This window comes from Vipera berus, assembly GCF_964194415.1.
Source record: "Vipera berus genome assembly, chromosome: 9".
Lineage (NCBI taxonomy): Eukaryota > Metazoa > Chordata > Lepidosauria > Squamata > Viperidae > Vipera > Vipera berus.
In genome coordinates this window covers 1,390,801-1,409,565 of record NC_138212.1, presented here as the reverse complement: position 1 = coordinate 1,409,565, position 18,765 = coordinate 1,390,801, and the positions used below count along the sequence as shown (strand labels likewise).

General features: G+C 49.7%; 4 protein-coding genes across 5 annotated transcripts in view; 1 reads left to right on the top strand and 3 right to left on the bottom strand.

The window, feature by feature from the left end:
• The window catches only part of NPAS1 (neuronal PAS domain protein 1), a gene marked incomplete at its 3' end in the record, with an annotated part of 37,493 nt that extends 35,642 nt beyond the window's left edge, over positions 1 to 1,851 (top strand). Inside the window, exons 11-12 of the mRNA XM_081334415.1 lie at positions 30 to 127; positions 644 to 1,851. Coding sequence (XP_081190541.1) covers positions 30 to 127; positions 644 to 1,851 — 1,306 coding nt within the window. The remainder of the gene's footprint in view (positions 1 to 29; positions 128 to 643) is intronic.
• A 3,088-nt stretch (positions 1,852 to 4,939) lies between these two features.
• On the bottom strand, positions 4,940 to 7,400 carry TMEM160 (transmembrane protein 160). The gene is made up of 3 exons (XM_081335397.1): positions 7,162 to 7,400; positions 5,870 to 5,962; positions 4,940 to 5,685 (listed from the first exon to the last, which is right to left on the bottom strand). Exons 1-3 carry the CDS (start codon positions 7,352 to 7,354, stop codon positions 5,441 to 5,443), a joined length of 531 nt encoding a protein of 176 aa, XP_081191523.1. The 5' UTR covers positions 7,355 to 7,400; the 3' UTR covers positions 4,940 to 5,440.
• A 1,538-nt stretch (positions 7,401 to 8,938) lies between these two features.
• Positions 8,939 to 10,278, bottom strand: SDHAF1 (succinate dehydrogenase complex assembly factor 1). Its single transcript, XM_081335447.1, has one exon. It carries the CDS (start codon positions 10,045 to 10,047, stop codon positions 9,778 to 9,780), a length of 270 nt encoding a protein of 89 aa, XP_081191573.1. The 5' UTR covers positions 10,048 to 10,278; the 3' UTR covers positions 8,939 to 9,777.
• Positions 10,279 to 11,608: 1,330 nt separating this feature from the next.
• Positions 11,609 to 18,526, bottom strand: TBCB (tubulin folding cofactor B). 2 transcript variants are annotated; one of them, XM_081335105.1, is made up of 6 exons: positions 18,337 to 18,526; positions 14,671 to 14,814; positions 14,282 to 14,378; positions 13,732 to 13,923; positions 12,720 to 12,792; positions 11,609 to 12,273 (listed from the first exon to the last, which is right to left on the bottom strand). In XM_081335105.1, the coding sequence occupies exons 1-6, from the start codon at positions 18,445 to 18,447 to the stop codon at positions 12,156 to 12,158; spliced, it is 735 nt and encodes a 244-aa protein (XP_081191231.1). In that variant the 5' UTR covers positions 18,448 to 18,526; the 3' UTR covers positions 11,609 to 12,155. The 2 variants fall into 2 exon arrangements, with proteins under 2 accessions (XP_081191231.1, XP_081191232.1); XM_081335106.1 differs by lacking the exon at positions 18,337 to 18,526 and adding an exon at positions 17,890 to 18,033.
• Between the last annotated feature and the right edge of the window lie 239 nt (positions 18,527 to 18,765).

Sequence of the window (18,765 nt, the reverse complement as noted above, 5' to 3'; positions counted from 1 at the left end):
GGCTGTTTATATTTTTTAATCTTTTCCAGCAAGCCGGAATGTAAGAACATTGCCCTGGATGTTTTCCAGGTTCCTGGCATCCCCGCCAGACAGACAGAAGCGCCCAGCGCGGGAACGGATTACAAAGGTAAATGTCCTAGAACGACCTACGAGAGGCTGCCACCTTTTGACGGTGCCCTGCTGGTGGAAGAGACTTTGGGGAGGGGGAGAAAAGGTCATTAGTCTAGGCATACCCAGTTCCTGCAACTGTTCATCATACGATTTAGCCTCCAGACCCTTTATCACAGAGGTGTCCAATCTTGGCGACTTTAAGACCAGTGGACTTCAACTCCCCAGAATGTTGTGCTGGCTGGGGAATTCTGGGAGTTGAAGTCCACAGGTCTTAAAGTTGCCAAGATTGGACACTCCTGCTTTATTGTCTTTGTTGCTCTTCTCTGCATTCTTTCTAGAGTCTCAACATCTTTTTTGTATCGTGGTCACCAAACCTGGACATAAACCTGGCTACCAAGCGGGGGTCTTACCAAAGGCCATGCTTCTATTCCATCCAGTTAGCAAAGGGACCTGAATTTCCCTCCGGTGCCAGGCCGATCGATGGTTGGGGCATTCCCTGTTTGGTTGACTCCCCCTGTTTTCCCCCTTTCAGAGAGTGACCGGGGAAAGCCGTGCCCAGCCGGCAAACCAGTGGGGACCCTGGCCCAGCCCTACCCCAGGAGCGTGACCGAAATGGGGCGGCACTGCCACCTGGTGGAGAGCAAGTCCAGGGGTCCTGAAACCAAATACCCAGAGGAGGAGGTGGAGGCATTGGAGGAGGAGGCTGGGAGTGACACAGAGCCCCCCCCAAGGAAGCGGATCAAACTGGAGTTCCCGCCAGAGAGCCCCCCGCCCAAGGGCAAGGGGGAGACCTTGCTGGCTAGCTCCGAGGACTCCGACAGCAGCAGCGATTCGGAGCCAGAGATGGTTCCCCAGCAGACGGGGCCCCTGGCCCGGAAGGTGAATGGCTGCAAGCCCAGCGGACGGAAAACCATGGTCCCCGGCCGTCCCTGCATGTCAGAGTTCACCTCTGTCATCCAGACCCAAAAGGGTGCCTCGCTCAGAGCCAGCCCGGCCCTTAGCATCAAATCGGAGCAGGGACCCCGGGCCAAAGGGGGCCTCTGGACCTGTCCTGGGGGGAAGGGCAGCCCTTTCCCCGCAAACAAAGCCCTTCGGCTGGAGAAGCCCCTAGTGAGACAGGCACCCTCACATCTGTACGTCTCCATCCCCGACTCCGTGCTCACCCCGCCCGAGATGGACAGCGGTCCGGCCAAGGGGCCCTTCAGCGCCTCTCCCCGGGCGGCTCCGTCCTCCTCAGGGGACACGCTCTCGCCTCCGCTCTCGGGCTCCCCCTGTGAGGACCGGGGGACTGCCACGCCCTTCACCCCACTGATCTACCCAACGGAGATGGAAGTTCTCCAGAGGTTCCACACGAGCAACGTGGTCGTCCCCTTGATGCATCAGCTTGGCAATCCACACGCCAGCTCCTCGGCAGGCTCCCCGGGACTCTACACCACGAGCACCATCCGCTACGCCCCTGCAGACATGACCCTGGCCATGCCGAGCAACATGCTGCCCCCTTCCCACCACCCACTCAGCCTCATGGACATTGGCAGTGCCGAGGCCAAGACCTCGCGGGAGATCATGTACCACCACCTGCAGCGACTGAACATGGTGGCCCCCTTTGGGAACTCAGCTAGTTTGGCCCAGATTTCGGGAGGGGCCTTTGCTGCTGCTGACTCTTTGTTTTCCACCCTGCCCTTCTCTGTGGCCAGTGGTGGGATCCACAGCGGGCCAGCTCTGGAACGCAAAGAGGATTAACGCCCATCAACGGTCCATGATCAAATTGGTGTCTTCTTTGCCCAGATAACCACAGTTGAGTCCTGCCTGGAAGAGAGCTATCAAATCTTGAGACAGCTCGGTTCCGTGCTAGGGTGCTCACCAGCCTTCATGAAACTGGGGGAAGAAATCTTTAGTCCCGGAAGAAGTTGCTAACCACCTGCCTGCTTATCGCATCCCTTTCCTAGTCCTCGGGGGGCAAAGGAGAGCGGATGGACCGACTTCTGAAGGTCGGTGGTTGGTTGAAATGGGGTGTTTGGTGGAGGGTTTTGCTTGGAGAAACGTGGTAAAGCTGTCCAAACTTCCAGGAAAAAAGACCCACAGACATATTAATGGGCATCTCCCACATACCTGCGTTCCTGCTGCTACACCTTGACTGATTTTAAAGACTTAGGGGAAGGGGGGTTGTCAGTTGTCAAATATAACCTGCATTTGTGTGCCAATGAAAAGTAGGCAGTCTTTGCCCGCAATGCCTTTCCTAAACGTGTTTATTCCAGGCTGTCACACCAGCAGTTAACTTTTTTTGCTCACGCTGAATTAATTCTTAAAATATGCAATATGATCGAATCCAGGAGGATAAATCAAAAGGATGTAATAAATAGGCGTGTGAACTTATCCTTCTAGGAACTTTGTCCTGTGGTCTTGCTGGGCAAATCGACAACTTTTTCCAACATGGACTTTCCAGATATGCTGACCTTGACCTTGGAGGGGGAATAAGGGAATTAATTACCCCTTAAGGAAATTAGTTGGATACATTTGGAAGGCAGCCCGTGATGGGGGTTTACTCGACTCCTTGCATTCAGTTTTGACAGAAAGAGGCTCCCTGGTTCTTCCCAGGGATTTGGAGCGAGTGGCGAAAACACTTGTGAACCCATCGTAAGGTGGAGTGAGTTTGGATCAAGGGTGGGTGGCTGAGTCAGACATGCAGCACACGCTGTGTTCTCCGTGATCAGGTGCAAAGAAGCAAGATTACAGGTCAAGTTCCAGTTAAGCAGATTTATTCCTCACGCCTCTATGGAAGAATCTAGAAGAATCTAGAATCAATTCACGGTCAGCAGTAAATTGGAGCTAGAAAAGAGTTAATGGAATTGAAAAAGGGTTGAACCTGGACCGTTTGTGAGAACGTATCAGTTTCAGGCTGATTCCTCTCTTGACTCCACCTCCAGCTTCTGCTTGTGCTTCTACATCAGGGAGGTCCAACCTGGGCAACTCTAAGAACCGTGGACTGCAACTCCCAGAATTCCCTAGCCAGCACAGCTGGCTGGGGAATTCTGGGAGTTGCAGTCCACAGTCTTAAAAGTTTTGGGAGTTGGGAGTCCACAGGTCTTAAGATGCCCAGGTTGGACACCCCTGTCGTACACACATCACCCAATGTGTTACTTGGATGTAGACCTGGTTTTCCAGTGATATCAATTCAATCCTGAGCTATTAAATTGTTCTGTTTAATTGTTTAATAACAGTTTGCTATTGAACTGAAGCTCTAGCTATCCAGCAATTGCATGGGAGCAAAATGCGGCATCCCTATGAAGGGATCGCTTGAGGTTCTTCATTGACACTTAATAATCTAGGTGGTCTTTTAGATCTGGCCCTCTGCAGAGCTACCCTTCTTCCTCTTTTTATGCAAATGCAGCTTTTCCAATCCTTTCCCCAATTCCTATATATTAAAGGCTCAGCAGGGAAGGGATGGACCCGGGTGCAAAGCTGGCTTAGAAAAGGGGCGAGTCACGGCAACGCGGGTAAAGATGGCCTTGGAGCAGTAAGGAAGCAAATGCTGTAACTTTAAGCACTTATTCAAAATAAACTGTACGGGGGAGTCCTTGACTTACAACGGCACTGAGAAATGTGACTTATGACTGTTTTTCACACATACAACCGTTGTGGCATCCTCATGGTGACGTGATCCAAATTAAGACTCTTGGCAACTGACTCGTATTTACGACGGTTGCAGTGTGCCGGGGTCAGGCGAACTTCTGACAAGCAAGGTCAACAGGGAAGCCGAGATTCACTTAACAACCAGGTTACTAACAACCACTGCAGTGATTCGTTTTACAACGGTGGCAAGAAGTCGTAAAATGAGGTGAAGCTCACTTAACGACTGTCTTTCGCTTAGCAACGGAAATTTCAGGCTCAATTTGGTTGTTAAGTCAAGGACTACTGTACAGGTCAGTGGGAAACGGATGGCACCCACCGAAGATTGTAGCACTTGGATAATGTGAATTTTTCCCCCTCCCTCTATAACTCGTTGCTAAAGAACTGTACGTGTCTTGTGTTTTGTTTTCTTCCCTTTTATTAATCTGCTGTTCGCACCGGGTAGACGAAGGTAGCTATAATCTCTTGTTGACATTTTGCGGCTTCTTTTGGCAATCCGGGACTGGAGAGAACATTAAAAATAAACAGAATTCTTTCCTGCCTTCTCAAATGATTTCAGCAGATTGGAAAAGCTGTTTTGTTGTGTGTCTTGTCTGAATTTTGGCCTGACAGATTCCTATTTTGGGTTAATTAACCAAAGGGATCCCCCTGACCCTTATTGAGCAACCAAACACCCCAGCTATTGGACGGTCCTTGAAAGGTCCACATCCTGATGATTTAACCCACCACTGATCTAGATCAAACGGTTCACTGTGGGTGAAATTTAAAGGGTTCCCAGTAAATTGTGAGCACAGAACCAGCCAAACAAGCTCAGCTGCACTAAATCTTCCCCCTCCAGAGACAATGCCGACAAGACTGTACTACAGGTAGTCCTCGGCTTATGACTGTGAACGAGCCCAACATTTCTGTTACTGACATTTGCTAGGAGAGTTTTGCTCCGTTTTACGACCTTTCTTAAGAGATGCCGCAACGGTTATGTGAAAAACGGCCCTAAGTCATTATTCCAGTTCCATTGTAACTTCAGTCACTAAATGAACTGTTGTAAGGCGAGGACCACCTGTATTTCACAGAGTCTCCCTCCCCCCCCCTGAAGACCCTCCCTTGCTTTTGCACAGAAGAATAAGGGCAAACCTTATTTCACAAACAGACCCCACTCCCTTCTCCCAGAAAATAACTAGAAAGTAGACAAAACTTTCTTTGGGTGTCTTTAATACAAATGTCCACTGGCCCAATGACAGAAGCGAGACATGGCCAGGAGCGTAAGCGAGAGCGGACAAGCCAAAGCAAGCTATGCAGCAGACATTCCGGGAATTGGCTTTTATTCACACGTGTTTGTAAATATATATATATATATATATGAAACCAGAAAATCGGTTTAAAGCAGAAAGGGGGGGGGGGGTTGCAAAGCAGGTCCACTCGTGAAAAGCATCCAAGATCCTTAAGTAGCAAGAATTCATGCTTCCAGAGCTCTCATTTGCCCAGAAGGTGGTTTAAAAGCCCTTCCTTCCTTGCCATCCCATCTGGAAAAATCTGAAATGAATTGAAAGCCCGCTCTTTCACTGGTCTCTTGCGTGCAGGAGAGCCACCTAGCCTGCCTGCCTGCCTGCCTTCCTCCGTGGTGCATCCGGCCCAACCGCCGTGGAGCTGTCCCTTCCGAATCGTCTGCAGAGTCTCATGGAGTCCAGAAGAGCCGCTCCAGCCTTCATTTTTCGCCCTTGCCGTCCTCCTTCCTCTTGTCGCTGACGTCCTCCTGGATGATTTCCACCTCCAGCCGGCCGATGTAGAGGGAGATGGCGCACAGCCAGAAGAGGGCCACGCTCACCACGGCAGCTGAGTTCAGGAGAGCGGCAGAGTAGGAGAGCATCATGGTGCGACGGAGGAGGAGGAGGCTGACGAAGTAGGAGGCGCTGCCGTACGAGACGCAGATTCCCCCAAGGATGAAGAAACCTGAAGGGGAAATGTGGGCAGAGAGGAAGACCCATCGTTAACTAGGCCAAGGCAAAAAGGTGGAGCTGGCTTTCCAGCCATCCCGTTCACGGGAGCCACAGCTGCCCGGATGCGGAAGGGGGACAGTTGTGGCCAAGTTACCTCTGGACACCCAGCCCGGCCGAAGGGCCTCCCGATCACTTACCGTAGGCCGCTTCCCGCCCCATGTCGCTCTGCATATAGGAAATCACGCCAATGCCCGTGGCCAGCAGCCCATTCCGAAACCAGGATAGGAAGGCTGACAGAAAAGGAGAAACGGGAGAGTTTCACAATTAGCTCTGCATATCCGTTCATCCATTATCTATCATCCATCTATCTGTCTGTCATTTACCTATCTTTCATTTATCATCTAGCCATCTATGCTTCTATCTTAAACTATCATCTATTATCTATCATCCGTTTATCATCTAGCCATCTATGCCTGTATCTATGTACCTACCTATTAAACTATCTTTCATATATATAATATATAATCTAAAATCTCTCATATACAATATAAATATAATATAAAATCTATCATCTAGCCATTTATGCCTGTATCTATGTATCTACCTATTTATCTACCTGTCATCTATCTACCTCTCATCTACCTATTGATCATCTATCATCTAGCCATCTGTGTCTAGATATCTATGTATCTCTCTCTTAAAGTATCTATCATCTATCTACCCATCCATCCATCCATCTAACATTATCTATAAAATTTAGGGTATTCCAGGGAGGGTCTTTGAGAGGCCACACAGACAATCACAGTCTTATTTTTCCCCTTTTCATTATTTACTTATCAAATTTTTGATGACCAACTCACCACGAGGTGACTCTTCAGTGGCTTACATTGGTCAAAAGAATAAAACAATACAATAGCACATACACGATAAGTATAAAACACTATAAATATACAAGTTATCACCTACAATTAAAAGATGAGGAGGGAAGGACTGGGATAAGGGGGGGGAGGAAGGTGGAATCTGTATTTAACTATTATTTTAAATAAACGATGCCATGCATTGTCTCAGTATAATGATGTTTATATGACATGATTAGAGATTATTTTCTACTATCTAATTAACACAGTGGAAATAGAGAAAAAAGTAAAAATCAACAGTATTCATTGCAATTTAGGAGGCCAATATTGAAGGCATTGAATTATTTGGCTAACTTGGCTAAATATAATATTAAGAAAAAGAGCTGCCGCAGTTGATATAAAAATATTGTTTATATACTAGCTTTGATCTTAAACTATTGACCTAGTATCAAATTATTTTTAATGTGTGTATATTTTTATATTCTGACAAAGGGAAAAAGCCCAACTTTGACGGACTACAATTCCCATCATGCCCCGCGGGGGCAGCAACCGTGGCAACTCGCCCAGCAGCCAGGTAACCGACCAGCCCCGCCCCGTGACGTCACCCGCCAGCCCCGCCCTCCCCTCCTCACCGGTCTCGTGACTCTTGCGGAGCAGCCAGGCGTCCGCCTTGTCCAGCTCGGAAGCGGGCGGGAGTCCCGCGCCGCGGCCGGAGTTGGGCCTCGTCGGCCGCCGTAGCCACGGCCAGGCCTCTCCCCTCAGCAGCCCGCCGGCTCTCCTGGCCCGCGCCGCGGCTCGGCCCCACCAACCGCCGCCGAACGCCATGGCGAGGAGGAGGCCCGGGAGCCGCTCTGGTGATCGGACACCTCGGTCTCCAGTTACGCCAGGCGCGGTGGGTGGGGCTAGCCGTGATAGGCCGCGGGAGCTGTCACTCCGAGCCAGCGCCGCCTCTTTGCGGAGACGAGCGCGGGTTGCTCGAAAGGCCACTGGTTGAGGCTGCTGTTCGTTTGGAAGGGTTCAGCCCATCATTTCGTAGCCACCGCCTCCAGTCCCTGCAGTTTTCGGGTGGAAATGCATGCTGGTAGATTTAGTTCCCAATTGGAATAGGAAGCAAAAGGTGGAACCGCCCTCCCTCCACTCCGACACGCGGGCTGCATTCACAAGTATCTCAAGCCAAGGTGTTGCTTAAGTGGGGTTCAAGCGAATATTCAGGACTTCCTGAGCTGAACTGCATGCAAAAAGTGCCACTAATCCAATGAAAAGTCTCTCATTTTTTAGGCCTTTGCATGACAAATGGGGTGTTTTTCATTAACGGGGGACCTCATTTCCCCTTTTTAAGACCCTGCCTGTATCCTCATTATCCGGATCTTGGATAAGCTATTGGCAGATTGTGCAGGTTGATTACGTGCCGGCAGTGAATCCAGGGACCAGGGATCAAAGTTTCAAGGCCAGCCTTTCTCGTCTTCTTCCTAATGTTTAACTATACACAGGGCGTCCTTGACTTAACAACCATTCATTTAGTCACCGTTCAGAGTTACAACTGCATTGAAAAAGTGACTTATATGACCATTTCCCACAGTTATGACCGTGGCAGCGTTTTCACGTGATCAAAATTCAGATGCTTGGCAACTGTCACATTCAGAATGGTCACAGGTCCTGGGGTCACCTGATCCTCCTGCTTTCTGACAAGCAAAGTCAATGAGGAAGCCTAATTCACTTAATCACTTAAAATGCAGTGATTCACTTAATCACTGGCAAGAAAGGCCATAAAATGAGGCAAAACTCACTTACACCGGCCTGGAAGGGATTCCTGCAAGGGGGGGGGACCCTCTGTAACATCGGGACAAGAATGTCAATAGAAATGGGCTCAAATTATAGCTCTAAGTTGAGGATTACTTATAAAACCTTTATTTTATGGAAATGGAGTCTAATAAATCCTTTAAACAAACATCCCAACCTGCCTCTCCTGACTCCCATTTTCCCCACAGCAACCCTGTGTGGTGGACTTAACAGGGAGCGCAACACCCCAAGGTCATCCAACTGGCTTGCATGCCTAAGGCAGGACTAGAACTCACCTCTTTTGGTTTCTAAGCCTCCATACCCACACAAAAAATCCACACCTGGGTGAGTGGTGCATTTTTAGCATGCATCGACCTGTCTTGTATCGGTTTTGACTGGCAAAGAATGCAGCAGCCTGATACAATCTTGAGATTCGTAGTCGCAGGACGCAGATATCTGCATTTCCACCTTGCAAATTAGCCATTTTTGCAGTCTGATTAAAATGCTATGAAAGTAAAAACCGAATGTTGGGGGGGGAAATAATCCCAGGAACTTCTTTCATTTATTCTGATGCCCTGGAGGGACATGTTGACACCTTAATTATAAGATTCCTGAAGCCCTGGAGTGGAACTAGTTATTTATTATACAATAATGGTAACTTCCTTGTCGAAAATGCTGGAATCATCTACCATACTTTAGAATGTTCCTTTACAACAGACTGCAATCCAAAACACAACTAGAATAAATACTGCACACAAATTAGCAATAACAGTTTTGATTTTTGTTCAAAAGCCTCAATTCCCTTCACAGATTCAAAACAAAACAAAACAATAGAATGCAATTGATAAATATAGAGACAGGTATTAAACCAAACAAACAAACCCAGAAAACAGCCATTTAGCCACTATTGTCAAAAGATAACACTTGCTGGCCCCGGTTGCAAAGGTTTAACAGTATTTCTGCTGGAGTGTTTCTGTTGTCTGCAGTTCCAGGTGGAGAAAGCTTGACCCAAACCAACCAGCGTCTGTTTCTCCACGACCATTGTACACGCCCTTCCCCACCCCCACGTAACAGATTTACACCGGCCTGGAAGGGATTCCTGCAGGGGGGGAGCCCTCTGTAACATCGGGACAAGAATGCCAAGTGGAAGTTTGCTGTGCCTCCCGTGCAGACGTGACGGCTGTCCCCCTTCCACGAAAGAGGGACGAGGCTGGATGGAGCACAACGGGGAGCTGCGGGATCTTCTGAGAAGTCTCAGCCGGGACTCAAGCTGCAAATTCCAATTTCAAATGCACACACGTACGCAATCCACACAACTCCGGAGAGACCAGCTGCTTCTCTACAGCATCCTTCACGGACGCTTCTGCAGAGCCGGGGGACCCATCCTGGGCCTCCGCAAGCCGCCCCCCCCGCGTCCGGCCCTCCGGGTTGTCTGCAGCGAGCGGGCATCGCTGCGACCGATCCTCCGCTCAGGATTGCGCGTCCTCCTGCTGATGCTGCCGCTTCCCCGGGGCGAAGAAGCCCATCCTCGTGGCGTGCCCTTCCCGGAGCTGCTCCAGCTGCCTCTGCCCGCGGCGCAGCAGGTACTCGATGAGCAGCACGTCGGTGCGCGGGATGCGGGCAGCCCGGCGGAACTCGGCCTGCACTCGCGGCAGGAAGCCCGGCTTGCCTCGGCAGGCGCGCAGGAACTGCCGGTAGAGGCCGAGCACCTCGCGTTGCAGCCGGCTGTGCCTGGCCATGAGGCCGGAGCCGGGAGAGGCAGTCGGGGCAAGGGGCTCCACCGCCTCCGGGAGCCGAGCCGGGCCAGGCGTCCTTCCAGCGGCGAGGGGTCTTCGCTATCCAGACGGAGTTATCTCCTGCACGGTCGGGACCCCGGAGGCAGCGCCGCGCCCCGGAATGGCCACGCACCGCCCTCTTCCCACGTGCAAACCCACCCCGGAGTTTCACGTGTTTCGATGCACCTGAAAAGGGGTCACAGCTTGCTTCCTCCCCACGCAAGGAACGTCTCGAGCATCGCTCCGAATTGCGGGTCGTGGGGACAGACCCAGCAGGACCCTCTACCCCGGCCGGGATCTAGGTCTGTCCGCCAGAGGGGGTGCACAGGCCGCTGCAACGGAGACCCCCGCCGCCCCCCTTCCCCGCTTGAGCCCGGCGGCTCACCGACTGTCCCGGGAGCGGCCCCCCAAGAGGTCGCTTAGATCGTTGAGACTTCTCCGCGATCGGCTCGCTTCCTATTGGCCGCTGCCTTGGGGGCGTTCCCCGGAAGCCTGGAGGAGGGGCCATGATTTTCAGTTTGGCCATGAAGAGTAGTGGACTTCAATTCCCAGGATTCCCCAGCCAGGAAAACTGGTGAGAGAATTCCGGGAGTTGAAATCCACCAGTTAGATTGCAAAATTCTAGTGTATGGCAGAGGTCTCCAACCTTGGCTACTTTAGGACTTGTGGATTTCAACTCCCAGAATGGCTGAGGAATTCTGGGAGTTGAAGTCCATGTCCTAAAGTAGCCAAGGTTGGAGAGCCCTGGTCTAGGGAATATATTAGTTCCGCAGAGTCTCTGCCCCAAGAAAGCCCAGGGCAGTGATGGGCGGTCTCAGCCTAGCCAAGGGTTCCAAGTCACTTCCCCACAGAGGTCAGGAGACCAGACTAGAATTATCCCTGCCCACTCAGGTATCTAACACTCTCTCTGACTGCTATCTGGGTTGCAGATGAAGAGGTAAATAAATAAGTTGGAAATGGCGCCAGACCAATCAAAAGAATCTGTGTTGCTTTAGGGACCCCCTCCTCCCCCCCTTGCAAAGAAAATCAAGTGAGACCCCGAGTTAGCCTGCTTTATTTTGGCAAGATTCTGCTTATGGGCAAGGAACAATAAAGAAATCTGGAAGAATCACAATTTGTCTATTTTGGGTTTTGGAGGAATGTGACAAGGTGCATTAAACCCATCTTGATAGAAGGGCTGCAGAACACAGGCCATAGAATCCCACTCCTCCAGCTAGATCGGGCATGTCAAGCTGCCAGATGCATCACGAAACCGCACCCTCCCCATTGCCGGCAATGGGGAAAAAGTCGCGAGACGTCACGTGACGTCGCAAGTTTGACATGCCTGAGATAGACCAAAAGCCAAGAGGAAGTGATGTCATATGCACAACCTCACATTTCCCCCTCCCTTATATTATGACATCATATGATGTCCTTGTGGTTTGTACCACCAGCACCTTGGCTCGGCTTAAGGCCACGCTTCTGAAAATTTCCTTGCCAGTTTTTGCTTGCCTGGAGAGAGAAAAGAAATTCACTCTGAAGCATGTTTGTCTGGAATGTATCTGACCGCCCCCTTCCAAAACTTTAATTTGTAATGATCACATAGCATCTTCCAGCAGCACAAAAACAAAACTGAACGACAAAGACCCACAATGGAAAAAAAAAAGCACAGTCATCAAAATTATTCGGTTTAGATTTTGTTTTGTTTCGAAAGCAGAGTTGTATATACATCTGTTCAGAACCCTCAATCTCAGCTTCCACTCACTATCACGGGAAATTTGGGGAGACATCATCATTATCTCCCTCCCCCAAATGGTTACCACAATCAAAGACATTCTCTGTTACTGACCTAAAGGGAGTGCATGGAAAAATCAGGCAATGCGGCATCTTCACTGAACAGAGACAACCAGGGGAAAGGGACAAACAACCAACACGTCGAAACACACAGGTCTTCTGCTTCACACAAGCTACCCCCGACTTGGGATCAGAGCACAGTGGTGGTGCTCTGCAGAAACCGCAGCAACCGGGAGGGCTCTGCCAGCAAGCAGGGGCCATGGAGATCCTCTCCGCTTCCCTCCACCTGTCTGCTTCTCTCACATTTCATCGTCCAGCCCATAGTCCTCTTCTGGGAAGTCCCCCACGGTGACATACTGAGGCTTCACAAAGCCTCCATACTTCGGCTGGCACTCAAAATATCGCTTGCCATTGATGCTGTCAGGAAAGGAAAGGAATAAACACCAAATGAGCACATGGATCAAATGCGGTTGAAGTTACGATGGCACTGAAAAAAGTGACTTAAGACCATTTTTCACACTTATGTCCACTGCAGCATCCCCATGGTCATATGATCAAAATTCAGACTTGGCAAATTAACTCATAGTTATGACGGTTGCAATGATCATGTGATCATCTTTTTCGACCTTTTGACAAGCAAAGTCAATGGAGTAGCCAGATTCACTTACCAACCATGTTACTGACTTAACATAAGTCTTAAAAGTTGCCAAGTTTGGAGATCCCTGCAATATACATTTCATTAATAAAATAAATAAAAATTCTCCACTGTGGACCATCTTTTTCCCAGCCAGAAACTCAGGATCCCTCCAAGAGGGGGCGTGTGGACAGCTACAAGGCCAAAAACAGAGCAAAGGGGGATTTACCTGCCATCATGTTTTCCCAAAGGTTCGTCATACTTGATCCCAACCCAGTAACCAGGTTTGAATTCTGTTAAGCCTATGAAAAACCAAAGAGAGAGTCATAAAGGTATTCAACCAACTCTTGTGTGTGCACTGTTTTAGACAGCCAGTTGAAGCAGGCTAACTAACAATTTATTGAAATTCAAAGTAGCAAAAAAGGGATCAGTTGTATTCAAACTGTGTTTCAAGAGCAAGCCACACAGGCAGAGATCTAGTTGGACTCAGATCCATTTTCTGAATTCCACTGATCTTCTTTAGGTAGTCTGTAACAGCGTTTCTCGACCTTGCCAACTTCAAGACTTCAGCTCCCAGAATTCCCTAGCTTTCTGGGAGGTGAAGTCCACACATACTCAAGTTGGCAAGGTTGAGAAACATGATTCTAGGAGCACAACATTATGGAACCACCCTCGCTGAGAGCTCACTCACCTCCTGAAGCAGAGGTGAGACATGGGGCCTTTTCTGCTGCAGCCCCCAGGACTTTGAACCCCCTTCCCCCACAGACTCTTGCAGCACCTTCCTCCTTGGCTCTTTACAAAGAGGCTGAGACCACTTCCCTCCACCCTGCTTCTCCCTCTATTTGATTATAGCGTTCATTTGGGGTTGATTTCATTTCTTTTCATGATTTTTTTTTTACATCCTTGTGGTACACTGCCTAGAGCCTTTCGGATAGACACAGGTTAGAAACATTGGAAATAAAATTGTCCATGGTGCTTCTCAATCATCTAGGTCATGGTTGTCCTAAAGATGCTTCTCAAAAGACAACTGGACTTTCTTTTGTGTTTTTTTTAAAAAGGTTTTGCCTCTCATCCGAGAAGCTTCTTCAATTCATCAGAACTGAAGAAGCTTCTTCAGAATAGAAGAAGCTTCTTGGATGAGAAGCGAAACCTTTTCAAAGAAAAAAAAATAAAACCAACAAAGTCCAGTTGCCTCTTGAAAAGCGATTTTGGGACCTTGGATGTAAAAGTCAAATACTCACCCACGTACATCACCATCCCCCGTTTGTTGGGCTGCCCGGATGCTCGCACTTCACACCTGGCCCCCACGGAAATGGCCTCCACCAGGGCTTTCTCCTCCATCAACTTCTGCTCTAACTCGGCCTCCTTCCTCGACAGTTCCTCCTTATTGTACTGTCCCAGCTTGCTGCGCTTCATGAACGAGCGGGCCGTGTCTGCAGGGCAGAGCCAGTGGCTTAGCAGAGGCCCTTCATAGGGACCCCCCCAAAAAAGGCTAACCTCCCTCCATTGGTAAATTCGGTTTTCATAAAAGCATCCACTTTGTATCACTGGGAAAGGAAGACCTCAAAGGGACCGTCCTTTTTAATGCTTTCTGCTCAGAAGCTGAACCAAACATTTATATATTTAATATATATAATATAGATTAAATTACATTGCATACACACAGACACACATTTATATATGTAATATCAAAATCTGTATTTTTTATGTATATATCGACTGGGGAATAGATATACAGTATACAGACAACAGATGGAAATTTTACACACACACACACACACACACACCTACCTGTTCGCTTCTCGTATTCAGTATCCGAAATCTCGAACTTTTCCACCCTCGAGACATCTTCGTATTCCCCGATCGTTGCACTGCTTCGGTCTATCACCTACGGGGCCAAAGAAGGCATCCACTTCAGGTCACTGGTAGGTTCCAGTCCAGAAGCAGAGGTGAATGTTGTTCAGCTAACTCAGGGGTCCCCAAACTTGGTGACTTTAAGACTTGTGGACTTCAACTCCCAGAATTCATAGCCGGCTAGGGAATTCTGGGAGTTGAAGTCCACAACTCTTACAGGCACCACTTTTGGAGACCTCGTCTCAAGAATAACCCTCAGATAATAAAGTTTTTTTGCAATAGGGAAAGAAGCCTCACGAAAAGAGCCGGAATCCAGGCAGACTCACATGGATTCGGTATCCATCGTCAACCGGGTACGAGCCCAACAAGGCCTCATCGCGGTCCAGCTTCATCACAAACTTGTCGTCCGGGGTGTAGAGTTCGAGTTCCATGCAGGAGGCTGGGCTTCCAACGACGAGTTCCAGCTTACACTAGGAAAGAGAAAGCAAGTCAACTAGTCCTCAACTTATGACCACAACTGAGCCCAAAATTTCCGTTGCTGAGTGAGACATTTGTTAAGGGGGTTTTGCCCCATTTTACCACCTTTCCTGCCACAGCGGCTAAGGGAATCCGTGCAGTTAAGTTAGTCACACGGTTGTTAAGCGAATCTGGCTTCCCCATGGACCTGGCTTGTTAAGTAAAAAAAAGGTGATCACATGACCCCGGGACACTGTGACTGTCATAAATATGAGTCAGTTGCCAAGCGCCTGAAATTTGCTCTCGTGACCTGGGGATGCCGCGACGAAGTATGAAAAACGGTCATAGGTCACTTTTTTCAGTTCCATTGTAACTTCGAGCGGTCATTAAACAAATGTTTGTAAGTCAAGGATTGCCTGTGACTGACAACACAGCCATTCCCCCTCTCTGCCCTTAATGGTAGCAGTGACTCAACCCTCTGGGCCCAACATCGTCCGGAGAGGAGTTTCAGCCGGCCCCTCAAAACAGTTCCGTGCGGAAGCAGTGGAGCCAGAAGGAAAGAAACCGGAATCTCCCAGACATCCTTAACTATGACTGGAGATTCAGGAGGAACAGCCAAAGGTCCAGTTGGGATAACAGAACCAGCAAGTACAGCAATACTGATGGGGTAGAAAGTGGGGCTGCTGAACTTGCTCCATTAAAATTTCATTTATTTCTCAACTTTATCCACCACCCATCTCATTATCTGACTCTGGGTGGCTCACCACAGTATAAAACGTAGGCATAAAAAGATCAACAGCATGACAATTAAGGTGAACCACAAATAAATGAAACGTTAAAACCAAGGGGCACGGACAGGAAGAGGGGGGACTTCTGTCTCTCACTCCATCAACCACCACCAGCTGGCCCCCTCCTTTCCAGTTCCCTGCAAATTTTCCAAAATTGAATTATTTCAGAGGGGAATTCAAGTCTGTAGCTCATGCGGCCTGGCCTGGCCTGGCCTGGCCTTCCTTTCCCTTCCCCTTTTGTGTGTGTCCATGCTTCTATATGGAGGCTGTTGCCATTACTGCTTTCCTGTTTACGTTATGATCCATTTCAAACACGGGGTGGAAACTTTAATTTTTTGTTGATCTAGCCTGCAGACCACCAAGAGTCATCGCTTCAGCATGGCAGGGCAGAGGTGCTACAAATTAAACAGTTAAAATAAAGAAAAAAAGAAGGGCTCTCCCGAGCATCAAATTCCACTTTAATTCCCAATTCTCTGAATGGCAAACAAACTGCTCTTCTGATGAATTCTGGGCAACAATAATGCAGCCTGCCAAAGGGTGGTTCAACGCTAACAAAGGCAGAACAGAGAGGGCAGGCTTGGCAAGTATTATTCTTAATATTCTCTGCAATTTTTTCATCACCAACATTATATATAATATACAGACAGACAGACAGACAAGAGGAAACAAAAGCCAGCCCTTGGCATAGGGCCATAAGCTGGAGCTGTGCAAAGCTGAGTGGCAGATTTACCCAGCCCGGCATGAAATGCCAGCTGCCAGGCTGCAGTTAATCCCTGCCAGGATGCACAATGCAGAGAAGGCTATTCTGTTGATCAGTGGCCTGTCTGGAGGCTTGCAGCTCAAAAGAAGGGGGGGGAGAAAGGCATCTACCAAGGTAGCCTGGAAAATCTGAGGCTGGTAACTGAAGGAGCCGGGTTTGGTGGGAAGTGCCCGGGTGGCCGAAAGCAGCTGCTATGCCCGCCAAAACCAGGCAGAGGATCAAAGAGTGCCATCTGTGGAGAACCTGCTCTGTGTGTGTGTGTGTGTGCGTGCGCGCACAAGCGCCCTGCGTTTATAACAATCGGGGATGATCAGGAGCACACAATCTGCTGCGACGCACAAACTCCGGGGAATCTCTTCCCTCTCTGCAAGCGATTCTCCCCGGGCATAGGAATCTTTCCCTTCCTTGGGGGGCAGACAAGCCCTCCAAAAAGAGCTGAAGAGGGGGGATTTTTGCCTTTTTAGAATGCTTTTAATCCTCGGATCAAAGCTGCACACCCACTGCAATTTGGCTGCCATGATGGACAGCAAACTGGCACAGGGATGTCTCTGCCGTCGCAGGTCCCCGAAATGCAGCAATGGGTCTGCAGCAGAAGGCAGATGCCGGCACCCAAGCAGCCCCTTCAAATTTGGGATGGGGGCTCAGCTCTATTTTAAAACCTTTGAGATTAATGCTTTAATAAAAGTGTTTCATTATTTAGCTGTCATCACAGCCCAGTGTGGAAAGTCAGAACCGGGCAGCGGATGCACATATTTATTTATTTGTTTGTTTGTTTATTTAATTGAATTTCTATACTTCCCTTCTCCCGAAGGACTCAGGGCGGTGTACAGGGCAATAAAAGCATTACATACAAAAGTTAAAAGTAGATTAAATTAATTAAGCCCTTATAATAAATAATTAAAAATACCCCAAACCCTTAAACCAGGCCGGCCTGTTCAAATAAATAGGTTTTCAGACGTTATATCCTAACGTCTCAGAATATAAGAGTGGGAAGTGATCTTAGAGGTCATCTAGTCATATCTCTTTTCAGGGTGAGGATACCCGAAACCATCAGAGGCAAGAGGGGGAAGCCATAAATCCTGATGGGGCCACCATTCCTTCAGCCCTGGTGGGTTCTTCCTCAGGGATGAGGTGGGGCGGGCTCCCCTAAGTGGGAGGGGTCCTTGTGAACAGTGCAGCAATCCAAACACTTAAGCCCATCCTGGATCTGGGAGGCCCATAGGTCCAATCATCCCCAGCTGGCAGTGGAGTTCTGGGCCAAGATGCCCAGAGGGTACCTGCAGTGTGCACACATGCCTCTCTCTCTTATTATCTATCATCTATCATCGATCAATCTAATCATAAATTATTATCTATCTCACACATGCCTGACTCTCCCTCTCTCATTATTATCTGTCTATCATCTATCACGTATCAATTTAATCATATATTATGATCTATCATGTTTTATGTAGGTATGTGTGTGCATTGTGTACACAAACACACAAATATACACATGTATTTGTATATACATGTGTGTGTGCCTTAATTTACTAACTTACTGATAAATCTACTGGTGAATTATCCTGGGCATGAATGCAGAGCAATGCCCGTCGGGGCTGCCATCCTCTCCCATTTTGCCTTGCAGAATATTCACAATTACAATACAATTTTTGATGCTGATACACCAGCCTGACCCTCTCCCCCCCTTTTCCCAAGGCAGCTTTCTGTCATCACCCCCCAACAGCCCTGCAAGGTAGGCTGAGCAGGGAGGGGGCCCAGAACCCCCCCCCAACCGCCACCACGGGGCACTTGGGGCACGAGCACTCCCACATCCCTAAGCCGCGCCGGCAGGGCCTCATGGGCTGGCAAGGGCCGGGCAGGGACCTGTGCCAGGAGCCGCTGAGGAGGATGGGAGCTGCGGTCCACCAGCATCACCACGGACTCCCTCTCGCGTCGGGCTGGGGATGATGGGCGCGGGTGGCCCGGAAGCGGGCCCGCCGCCCTACCTTGAACTCGGCGATGGTGAGGCCCCGGGCATATCTCTTCAGGGCCCGGAAGGAGTTGAGGCTGCTGCTGATGGAGACCGACACCACCGCGGGGGTCCCGACCACGCTCATCCCGGCCGCCGCCACCGTCGCTGGTCCCGGTGCCGCCGCCGCCCCGCCTCAGGCCCCTTCCCGGGCCCCTCCCTCCGGCCAGCCAATCGGCGCCGCGCCGCTCTCCCCACTGGCCAATCACCTGCCCGGTCGCCGTGCCTGCCCCGCCCTCGCCCGAGTACTGCGCGGCCCGGCCTTTCTCCTGCGGAGTTTCTGTCCTCGGCCCCGCCCTCTCACCCGTCCTCGAAGCCCGGGCAGGGAGGCCCGCCAATAGAGAGTCGCGATGCATCTTGCGGGAGCTGAAGCGACCAATGAGGAGGCGCGATAGAGACGGGCGGG